A 10,464-nucleotide genomic window follows, 5' to 3' on the forward strand; every position below is an offset into this window, starting at 1 on the left:
TGTGGTCCTTGGACGGACTACAAAGTGCTACCAGGTGTAACGGGGCACTGCGACTTGTACTGTTTCAGTACAAGTCCACTTCACACTGCTTCAGATGTGAGTGGTGCCTCTCGTTAGGTGACGTACACTGTACGTATAGAGGAAGACTTCTCTTAAGGCAAGTTAGCTTAAGAGTGTAAAATGAAAACTGTATTAATATAGTTAAGTGTCTTGTTAATCTATCTTTGTAAATGTTGTCTTAACTATAAACTAATACTAAGCATGTAAATGAATTCTTATCTATCTTATCTCGTAACTCTCTTTGATTACTTCTACAGCTGATTAGTCTGCGGAATAAATAGACATAATGGTCTATACCTATTTATGGATAAGAATTCAGGAAATTACTATTTAAAGTAATTTCCTCCAAATATTATCTACCTTTTGGATAATATTAATTAACAATCTTTTATTGTTAATTTCATGTAACGATACACCCCGTTACAGAAATGCCCAATGAACTTGGGTAGTAGCTTACTACTACTTACATTGGTGGCACCATGCTTTGGTAAAATCACCGTCGACAGAAGTACTAGATAATATATTTGAAATGAAAGAATATTTGCTCTTCCATGTTTGTCTTCGTTCCGTATGTATAGGTCCACGGCGTGCAATGGAATTGTGTTCGAAACGGACTACTGATTGTCGAGCCAGCCGATGTTTCTCTGCTGACTCGTTTGTTTTGTATTTTTCAGGGCGCTTTGTGCGCACTGCCATGACGTTCTGTTCCTCTAATAATAAATTCAGCCTTAGCTTGACCTCCAAAGACGAACTAAATACATGCTCAACATTTCCCTCGCTGCTCGTTTGCTGCTGTTTCTGTTACACTCTTTTTATAACTTGCCAATCAATTGCGGGCGCTCTTGGCTTTTTTCACCTGTTGAAAACCGTACGTTTAACATCGCCAAACGAAAAACACGGTTTATGATGTACAGTCACTACTCTCATGGAGATAATTAGGGTGCGTGGATCTAGCAATGTCCGAAATTAGTGTAGCGGGTGATGTATTAAAGGCCAAAAGGGCGATCTAAAGACGATTCTAAAGGAATAACGGTTGATTAGTGGATGCCAGTTGGATGACCACCCATACACATTAAATATTTTATTGCCATTTCTCGTGCTGCCACATTCGTAATATCCTGCGTTGTTTCTTTAAAACGTCATGGCAAAACGGTCGCCGTAATCATGGACTCGTTTCTGCACTCTTTGCTATCTTTTGATTTGCTCCTCAGTAGGTTTTGGTATCGTTGAATCTTCAACGTATAGACGAGACGCAAAGTTCGACCGAACAACGCCATGATAATCAAAAAACTTAAGACTCGGAGGTTAAAAGGCAGTCTAGAAATTGCTTAAAAGTCGTCAAGTATACTCCAAGTTCTTCCCTTCCTTTAACTTTCCTGCATCGCAAGTATTCGAATCATGCGCTTTGCCTTCGTTTGGCTCGTCGTAATGATCGTGGCCAGTGTCGCTGGTAGCGATACCACGAATTCTACTCGCAAGGCCTTGGCTACAAAGGAGACCGTGACAAGTGTCGTGGTGACACCCAGCGTGCCTCAACGCCGGCGTCTGGGATGGAGTTCAAAAATATCGGAATGGTCGACTAAACTCGGCCAAAATTCATTTATTCAAAAGCTCAAAGCCTTTTTTCAGAAACATTGGTTTTTCAAGCCCGCAAAGATAGTAAAGCCACAGCCAGTTGATAATCCTTATTTTCCACGTCCATTTATTCCTTCTGGTGCACAGTCCACTGCAACAGTTGGAAAGAAATTTCCTGTTCCAGAGCCAGGGATTTCGACTGGAACGAAGCTTCTTTCTGGTGTAAAGAAGAACGAGGGTGAACGTCTTCCTGGTAGATTGGAAACGATTTTTGAGGATTCAGTCCTACGCCAGAGACAGTAAAGGTTACAAAATTCGCACGTGGATCAAGGAATTGATTCTAATCGTTTCTATTCAACTCGCGACGGTCGTGGTCGAGCACATCATGTCTATCGTGTGAACGTGATATTCTAACGTAGTTGCTCTAATATACAGTTATATATTTGCTTTGGCTAAATGTTTTATCCGTGTGTAAAGTACGTGTTGGCATCCGAGATTGTCATTCTGCAACCGAAAAAGGCCTAATAAAACGTTGATCTTTAAATTGTATTGGCGTGTGGTCGCTCTTTGTGCGAACCGCCTATTTTCGCTCGCATTTGTAACAAATTCAAGTTCATCTCTACGTAGCGTGGATTGAAGCAATTAATTCTTGTTTCGTACCCATACAGACACGTACGTACTGTCGGGTTCACTCGAAACACTGGTATGGATGCTCACGTATCATGGAGAATTCACCAATTCTGGGGCGTCCACACTGGCAGTCACTTCGCCACGTTATTTCTTTAAAGTGTCACACCGTAATGATGGTCATAGGACTCGTTTCTACCCTTGCTCCATGACGTTTTGCTTGCTCTTCAAGAGGGTGGTAACGTCCATGCACTTCGTATAGACGAGACGCACGTTACGACACGACAACGCACCATAAATTAAAAAAAAGAAAAACCTAACTATTCATTCATAAATAAAGTTTTTGCGCTACAGTCGGCAAATTCCCTCTACCTCCAAGTCTCCTGTACCGCCCACGCGTACTTGAACCATGCGCTTTGCTTTTAGTTGCCTCGTCGTATTGATCGCAGCCAGTGTCGTTGCCAGCAAAACGACGGATTTCACTCGCAAGGCCTTGGCCACGGACGAGGCCTCGACAATTCTCGTACCGAAGTTCAGTGCTCAACGACGTCGACTTAAGGGGAGTCTGTACAAAGTTATCGTCGGGGTGGGAAGTAAAGTCCTTACGAATCCCAAAGTACAGAAATTCATTGATTTATATCGTCGTTTGAAGAAGCCGAAACGCGCGACGACAGCAACTTTCATGCCAAATGCAAAGCCCGCGGCAACAGCCACATTCAAGCCAGTGTTTTAAGGTCCGACAAATAATTGACCAAGACTGCTTCACGTCGTGCTCGATGTGAAAAAACTCATGTTAGCGCACCTTTTTTTAATACATCTCGTTTGACCGCAAAACGAGGCGTCGCAATGCAAACGTTTTATTGAATGTCTTTTCCTAAATTCTCCTTTTAATTGTGCTCTCTTTGTCAAAAAGAAGGCTTAATTTGGTTTTCTAAAAATCAAGTGTGTGGTAACTGACTCAAACAAGTAAGACGGGATGTGAATCGCTTTAGTCGAGTTCATCGCATGGTACGTCCGCTTGAAGGTAACTTCATTGTAAAACTTGGCAGATGCGCGTTAAAAAGCATGCATGACAAATTGGCATTCATAGATAAAATAGCAGCGATTATTTGCCACCTATGCCAAGATTGGTGGCGATTTCTACGTGCTTTTCATCCATGATGTGTTTGCGCATCTTGTAAATTTAATTCCTTTCTAAATAATCACGGAGCAACTATTTTATTCGTCCGGAAACACAAAAGTGAAAGTTCGTTTCTGCAAAATAGTAACAACAAAATCACAGAACCTGAAAACCATTGTATAGACTTTCTCTCCCTAAGACACTTTTAGTCTTTCAAAATGTCCCTCGGCTGCGGTGATGGCAGCGCAAGTGACGCACAAAGCGCCCGAATTTGCAATCCCAGCCCCGCTTGTTGCTGAAGGAGCTGCTGATTCCGTTGCTCCAATTCTGCGGGTCGCACAATCCTTCTCGACACCACCGTGTCTTGATCACTCGTGCTCGTTGTCGTTCTTTCCAATGCATGTTTGCTATCGGTTGCCACAAGTTTCTGTTGTTTCTGGACTTCGTACCGTCGACGACAGCGCTCGCGTTCACGATGACGCTGTTCTTCCGTGGCATTCAAGCGTCGAATACGACTCCGTTGCGCCTCCCGTTGCCGCTGTTGCTCGGTTGCGTGCTGTCGTCGTTCCCGCGAGCGCTGCATCTCTCGCTCTCGAGCTTCCGGAGTTGCTTGAGCTCGGCGCAAACGACTGCGCGTGCGGTCGTCAACTCGTTGCCGCTTGCGCGCCCGTCTCTCGACATCGGCCTGTCGCTGCACCGGAGTCAGCTGTTCTCGTCGACGTTTACTACGCTCGGCTTCGGCCTTTTTAGCCGCTGGGGTGGCTTGGAGGCGACGGCAACGACTTCGTTCGGCTTCGGACGATTGCCGTGAAGGCAACGAACAATGGGTGATTCTACAAACAGCTGATTTTGAAGAAGGGAAAGATTGAACTTCAAGATTGCCGGGAAAGCCACTTTGCTTGCTATGATTGGCGGCGTAATCGACCGCCGGAAGCATCTGGAGAAACGCCGTATATGCCGTTTCGTGGAATTGTCGCAAGTGCAACAACGCTTGTCGACGACCGAGTTCGTTTGGCTCGAACGCGTAGAGAACTTCACTTCCTTTTCGAGCATATTTGCACCTGCACCAGTTGGTTATGGTGTAAAAACCTCAAACGAGTGCAACATGCAGTGATAGAACGTACAATCGACACGACCAACACTCGCGTTCGGCAATTTCCCCCCATTTGTTATCTTGCATGGATATCTATACGCCTTAAAATAAAATCCCATTTAAGAGTCGTGGTTTTAAAAAACAAAAAGACCAAAAATACTTGCCATTCGCTTTTCCGTGGATTTAAGCTGACTAAACCATGTCATGGCATCTTTCTTTCGACGTGGCCCAAAGCGCACGCGCTGGTTTTCCTCCTCTGAGCAGCCATTGACTCGATAGAGCACACTTTTAAGATGACACGTCTTGAAATGCGTCACGAAATATCTGTTGCGAAAGTGTGCATTACGTTTCCATTTATAAGCCCTACATTCAAAACGACGCGGTTGTTGCCACTACGTACCGCGGGTGCCGCAGGAAATCAAAAAAAAAGTTTTCATTACATTCCTCGCACCGAATGAGGTTGGCACGGATGTGGTCAAAGTGCTCATCGATGCGTGGCTCTGCGCTGTGGCCCGCACGAAGTGGCTCCATCTTTTTTTTTTCTAGACAATTTAATTGAAAACACACCAACGTGTCACTCGATGCAAAAGTCAGTAGGACACTAAAGCGAGGGCATTGCAACACCCAATAGTGTTTTAGAGCCAACAATGGCGCGCGTGTATGTAGGAAACCTGCCCGAGAACGTGCGCGAGCGAGACCTCACGGACCGGTTTGAGCGTTTTGGGGCTCTCGTGAGCATCAACATCAAGTTTCCAGTGCGTCCTCCGCCATTTGCGTTTCTGGTACGACCGTGCGTAGCTCAAAGTCGTGTGTGGCAATTCATGCAAATTGTTTCGTTTAAGTAGACATATGAACATGAAAAAGATGCAAGTGATGCAGTGCGTTCCATGAATAAGTACGCGTGTCATCTGTTTTTTTGCCCATCTAGTTGCAAGCAACCTAATGTGCCAATGGGAAAAAAGTTCGACATTTGCAGGCAGTCGAATCCGTGTGGAAATATCCCGTGGCACCACGGAACCTCGGTATACATTTGCCACTGACATTCATTCTACTTGTTGCAACTATTCTAAATTTGCACTCTATGGCAGTCCTCGGGGCACACAGTACCGTGTAAAAATCACGGGCCTCCCCGACGCCATGAGCTGGCAAGATCTCAAAGATTTCCTTCGCAAAGGAGGCGATGTGGTCCACAGTGACGTGGACCACCGAGGAAGTGGCACGGCTTCATTTGCCACCCCTGATGAAATGCGACGTGCCATCCGCAAATTGGACGGTGCTGACGTTAATGGCGAGCGCGTTCGGATTCGGCAAGCAGACGTGGGAAGACATTCCCGCTCGCCGTCGCACTCGAAATCAAGGTCGCCGCCTCGCCGTTCGAGTCGCCACCCTTCGCGGTCCCGCTCGCGTTCGCTTTCGCGGTCTCCACGTCGCTATAGTAGCCGCCCACGTCGCCGTGATCACTTGCGGTCTCGTTCCCGTTAAACCATTTTCGGCAACAGTTGCCACTGGCTTGTGAAAAACGATCAATGTGAAAACATTTTGCCATTGTTGCCATCATGCCACTTTGTTGACCGAGTCAAGAACAAGTTTTTTTTTTTTTGGTTTGTTTGTATTCTTAGAAATTAACTGAAACGCACCGAGGCAAAAAGTGAAGAATTTATCCACTACTTTTGCGCCAGAGGATAATTTCTTGTTGCTTGAAATACCGTCTGTCTTCTTCATCGACTAATACGAGATTTAAGAAATATCGAACGGAAAAACGATTTTCAACGTTGCGGTACGTTAACGTCAGCGCGTACGGGGCGAGATAGAGGCGCACGGGCACACTCTCTCCTTTGACAGGAGCGCCGTCCAGGAGCTCGAATTTAGTCACAGTCTCGCTAGCACTGTGTCGCTGTGTCCCCGATCCGACGCTCTCTCGTCGTACGATTGCCAATTCCATGTGTTTAATTCGAATTCGAACTAAACTGAAAAAAACTTTGCCGAGAACTACGTCTGTCAAATGGTACCTTTACAAACGAATGAGATGCAACAACAAGGTACCAAAAAAAATTGGGCAACTTTGCCACGTACTTTGATTTGTCGTATTCAAATTCAAGGTGCAAACAGTCTTCAATACCCACTTCCATCTTAATGGATCGATCCACTGGCGGAGGAGGATCCACACGTTGCACCCAAAGTTCTTGCTCGTGCACTATTTTACGGGCATACTTTCCTCTTGCCAAAGTTGCACGTAATATATATTTCAGCTCGACACTTTTGCCATGATAACTTTCATATGGTTTTGCCACGTTGGCAAATTCAAATTGGAAGGTTTGTTCGCCTTCGATGATTTCCCCACTCAATTGCAAATCTCTTGCCGACGTACTAAACTCGTACTTAGCGCTACGATCCAGTGGCACTTCAATAATGCCAAGTAATTCTAGCTTTAAGCCTGTGTGCTCCAAATGTTTGCCAGCACTTACTTTGACGGTCAAAATTCCGCAAATCTTTTCGTCGTCGCGAAAAAGTGGCAACTCGGTGGATTTACCACTTTTTGTCTCGTCGAGACGCGGAAGTTTGAATTTCACACGCTCCTCGTCACCTTTCAAGACGAAATTGAGCTCGGCAGATGGCACACCAAATCCTAATAGGTCCTATTTCATGCGACACAGATCAATACGGACAGTAGAACCACGAGAGGGGCAAACTTGCCATGATACGGTGAGAAGAAGGGCTCAAAATAATGCAATTTGAAAGGTTTTCGATGCCATTATCATTATTGTTGCCATTTTTTGATGGAAAATAACAATTGTTCTGACTTGCAAATGTACTATATATAACAAGTTAGAGATCTAAATTAATAAAATGGCCTTTTCTAAACAATTGTTGGTGCAATTGCATAATCGGATATCCATGCAAAACCATAATATGTTAAAGCTTCAGCCGCAAAAAACGAGACTCTCTAATAAATATGAAGGTGCACTGTGTAACGAGGCACCTAGCGCTAGTGCTGCCACAGTACTAGCAAATTCACACGGATGATAGTGAGGTAAAGGTGGTGTTCCAGGATTATTTCCTATAAGAGGAACAATATATATTATTTCCTGTAAGAGGTACTAATTAAAGAAGTACAAAATTTTTATTTAATTAATTTTGACTTAAATAGTCCAAATATTATCAAACTTGGTAATGTTAATGCAATAAGACATTAGCTCTATTGATTGGTTGATTTAAGTCTAAATCAACTCCGCCAATCGTTATAAGACACGCTTGTGCGGTGCGCAAGGAGGCGCCATACTTAGTTAGTTATTCACCAATAAACTCAGTAGTAGAGTGAAGATCGTTACGTAGGATATAAAATATAAAAATACAGTTTTCCTTTTCTCTATTCTAAAGCCTTAGTCTAGACCTTTGCAGCTAAAGACCCTTAGCTCCATAAGAAACCTTCCTCTGTAGCTTTGTGTACGTGAAATTCGAGGCAACTCATCTTCACTGTAATTAGTGTACGGTTAACAAGTACTGATCAGTACTAGTGAAAGGTGCCCGAGTTATTTTGATGACGTCTTCGGTCAAAGCAGAGCCATAAAAGGAAAGTCGAACATTAAAGTACTCGCACCCCCACGTCCGAAAGGTTGTTACAATTATGCGTAAGCACAAGTTGTATGCAAATCCCAAGAAGTGTATATATGCTGCAAGCGAGAAACCACTTCTTGGGTGCACCGTGGGTAAAACACAGTGAACGCCCGGATCCGTAAAAGATCAAATCGATAACTGATTGCCATGTGCCAGTCGATGTCAAGAGACATCGAAAGCTCCTCGGCTTAGCTGCGTACCTGCACAAGCACTCATGCAAATATGCCGAAATGACAGTACATCCTTCTTCTTTGTTGAAGAACAATGTAAGTGGTAATGGAACGCTGATTGTCAGCGTTGCTTTGAGGTATCAAGCAAAGCTTGATGCAATCGCCAATTCTAGCGATTGCGGACCAAGACAGACCATTTCATGTGGTTTGTGACGCCAGCGATTTGCATTCGGCTGTGCGTTAATGCAATATGACACAGACGGCACAGAGCGCGTCTTCTGTTATCTTTTTGTCAGCTTCATCCAGCTAAACGGACTATCCAGTGCATAAAAAGGAACTCCTTGCCATGTCATATGCACTGGCTAAGTTAAGGGTCATCTCTTCGGAGATAAACCGTTAGTTGTGCATACGGGAGCGGTGTAGCCGTCTTCTCTCACGTGCAGTGATGTAGTTAGCGGGCGATTAAGCGACCTTACGCAACGAGCTTTACGACAGGTGTCGTCACGGAAGCGGTTACCCGGCTTAACGTGTACACTTGTTATCTAGGAAGTATTTAAGACTGATTAAATTTAATAGAATTCAATATAAAACCTTTTTAACCAATAATTAAATGCCACCTCTGTAGGTGTGCACCCTTACATTGTGAGCGTACTAATCTGAATAACCTCGGATTACGTATGACCCTAGCCGTCATCCCTTTCAATGTGAATACACCTATGTGCACAACATATATCACTTTATGCATCACAGCCAAGTGGAGGTCTAAGTACTTTACATGAAGTAATCAACCATCCCGTTAAGTACTTGATGGGTTTGTGTAACATAGGGCAACTTTAGCCCGTTACAAATACCATTTAACTTTTTCCGATACGAACTCAACCTCAGAACTGACTTTTAGTTGCTAAGAATTCTTAGCAACTCTAAAATAAATTCTTCTGCACGTCTTGTGTACGTGAAGTACTCGGAGTGTAACGATGCGAAGTCCCGTAACGACCTTAACAGATTGGTTACATATCTGTTAAATGTCGCAGGGGCAAGAGTAAGTCCCTCGGCATGACAATCACTCCCATAGCATACCGCTTGGGGTGCTTACTGCTGTAAGCGGGATATCTTGTTCACGCATAAGGATCTGATAGAATCTATCCATCAGATTCATTGACAAAAAGATAGTACTCTTTGACATACTATCAATGATTCCGTCTTTTCGTGGTACCGGTGTTTGAGCGGGTACAGTTGCAGTGTTTAATTTATTGAATATATGCACAATCCGCCACCCTCCTGTTGCTTTACGCACACAGAAGGTCGGAGAGCTATGCGGGGAGGCTGACACCCTCACATAGCCCGCTGCTAAGCGGTCGGTCAAGAATTTGTCGATTGCTAATACTTTTTTACGGCGATGGCCACTGCTTCTTGACACAGTACTTCGAAATTGGAATTAGGTCGATTTTGTGTCGAGTGCCTTTATCCTTAGGCAAGTCGCGCGTTACTGACTCAGGGAGGACATCCTTAAATTCTTTTATATTCTGATAGAAAGATTTAGTCTTCAAAGACTCACAGGATTGGGACGTGAAACGTTTCATCGGAGTTCTCTCATTGAGGACACCATCGGTGAGCTACCTAGATCCGTTTATTCTCAGGAAATACTATTGCCGACCAAATATCGACCATGTTATTGTAATCTGTGACAAAGACGCAGATCTGCTTGACTTTGCCACTACGCAGATCACGCAAGAATCGTTTCGGTTCAAGAGTTGTCAATTGAGTATCTCCGAAGTCAACTTGGAGGCGCTGTCAGATGGAGTGTATAAACGCCTACACTTGATCCGTTGTTTACTAAGACATTTGATGTCTCAGTTTCTTCTTTGGAATTGTATTCTAAAAGTACCTGGGAACCTTTGACCACAGGTTTCTAAGGACTTAATCCCACCGATTATGGGGACTTATTCCCTCAGGTTTCATTTGGGGAGTATCCTGCCCAACTGCCTTAAGCTGTGGTTGCGCTGCCATAGCGAGATTGTAACGGCGATAGAACATCCCGTCACTAGCTTACATGTACGCTTAAGGAAGCTTTCAGCCTAAGTATTGGGTAAATTCAGTAAATTGAATTTTATTTACCAAATAAATTCAATTTATTTAATTTCTATCAAGATTTTCCAGGACACACTAATATTCAGGTAATTGATCATTGGTCCACATTGGGTCTT

At 44.0% G+C, this 10,464-nt stretch overlaps 5 protein-coding genes across 5 annotated transcripts; 3 read left to right on the top strand and 2 right to left on the bottom strand.

Annotated features, from left to right (window-relative positions):
- Positions 1–1,458: 1,458 nt before the first annotated feature.
- CCR75_002285 (uncharacterized protein) lies at positions 1,459–1,938 on the top strand (the record flags this gene model as incomplete). The annotated part of the gene is made up of 1 exon (XM_067960383.1): positions 1,459–1,938. The coding sequence occupies one exon, from the start codon at positions 1,459–1,461 to the stop codon at positions 1,936–1,938; it is 480 nt and encodes a 159-aa protein (XP_067818690.1).
- A 733-nt stretch (positions 1,939–2,671) lies between these two features.
- On the top strand, positions 2,672–2,995 carry CCR75_002284 (uncharacterized protein; the record flags this gene model as incomplete). The annotated part of the gene is made up of 1 exon (XM_067960382.1): positions 2,672–2,995. The coding sequence occupies one exon, from the start codon at positions 2,672–2,674 to the stop codon at positions 2,993–2,995; it is 324 nt and encodes a 107-aa protein (XP_067818691.1).
- Positions 2,996–3,587: 592 nt separating this feature from the next.
- CCR75_002283 (uncharacterized protein) lies at positions 3,588–5,006 on the bottom strand (the record flags this gene model as incomplete). The annotated part of the gene is made up of 4 exons (XM_067960381.1): positions 3,588–4,443; positions 4,507–4,568; positions 4,619–4,838; positions 4,876–5,006. 4 exons carry the CDS (start codon positions 5,004–5,006, stop codon positions 3,588–3,590), a joined length of 1,269 nt encoding a protein of 422 aa, XP_067818692.1.
- A 116-nt stretch (positions 5,007–5,122) lies between these two features.
- CCR75_002282 (uncharacterized protein) lies at positions 5,123–7,095 on the top strand (the record flags this gene model as incomplete). The annotated part of the gene is given in 5 exon segments (XM_067960380.1): positions 5,123–5,250; positions 5,321–5,353; positions 5,372–5,497; positions 5,564–6,480; positions 6,545–7,095. 4 exon segments carry the CDS (start codon positions 5,123–5,125, stop codon positions 5,955–5,957), a joined length of 681 nt encoding a protein of 226 aa, XP_067818693.1. The 3' UTR covers positions 5,958–6,480; positions 6,545–7,095.
- Positions 6,133–7,172, bottom strand: CCR75_002281 (uncharacterized protein; the record flags this gene model as incomplete). Its single annotated transcript, XM_067960379.1, has 3 exons — positions 6,133–6,442; positions 6,549–7,101; positions 7,166–7,172. The coding sequence occupies 3 exons, from the start codon at positions 7,170–7,172 to the stop codon at positions 6,133–6,135; spliced, it is 870 nt and encodes a 289-aa protein (XP_067818694.1).
- Positions 7,173–10,464: the final 3,292 nt, after the last annotated feature.

This window comes from Bremia lactucae, linkage group LG13 (assembly GCF_004359215.1).
Source record: "Bremia lactucae strain SF5 linkage group LG13, whole genome shotgun sequence".
Lineage (NCBI taxonomy): Eukaryota > Oomycota > Peronosporomycetes > Peronosporales > Peronosporaceae > Bremia > Bremia lactucae.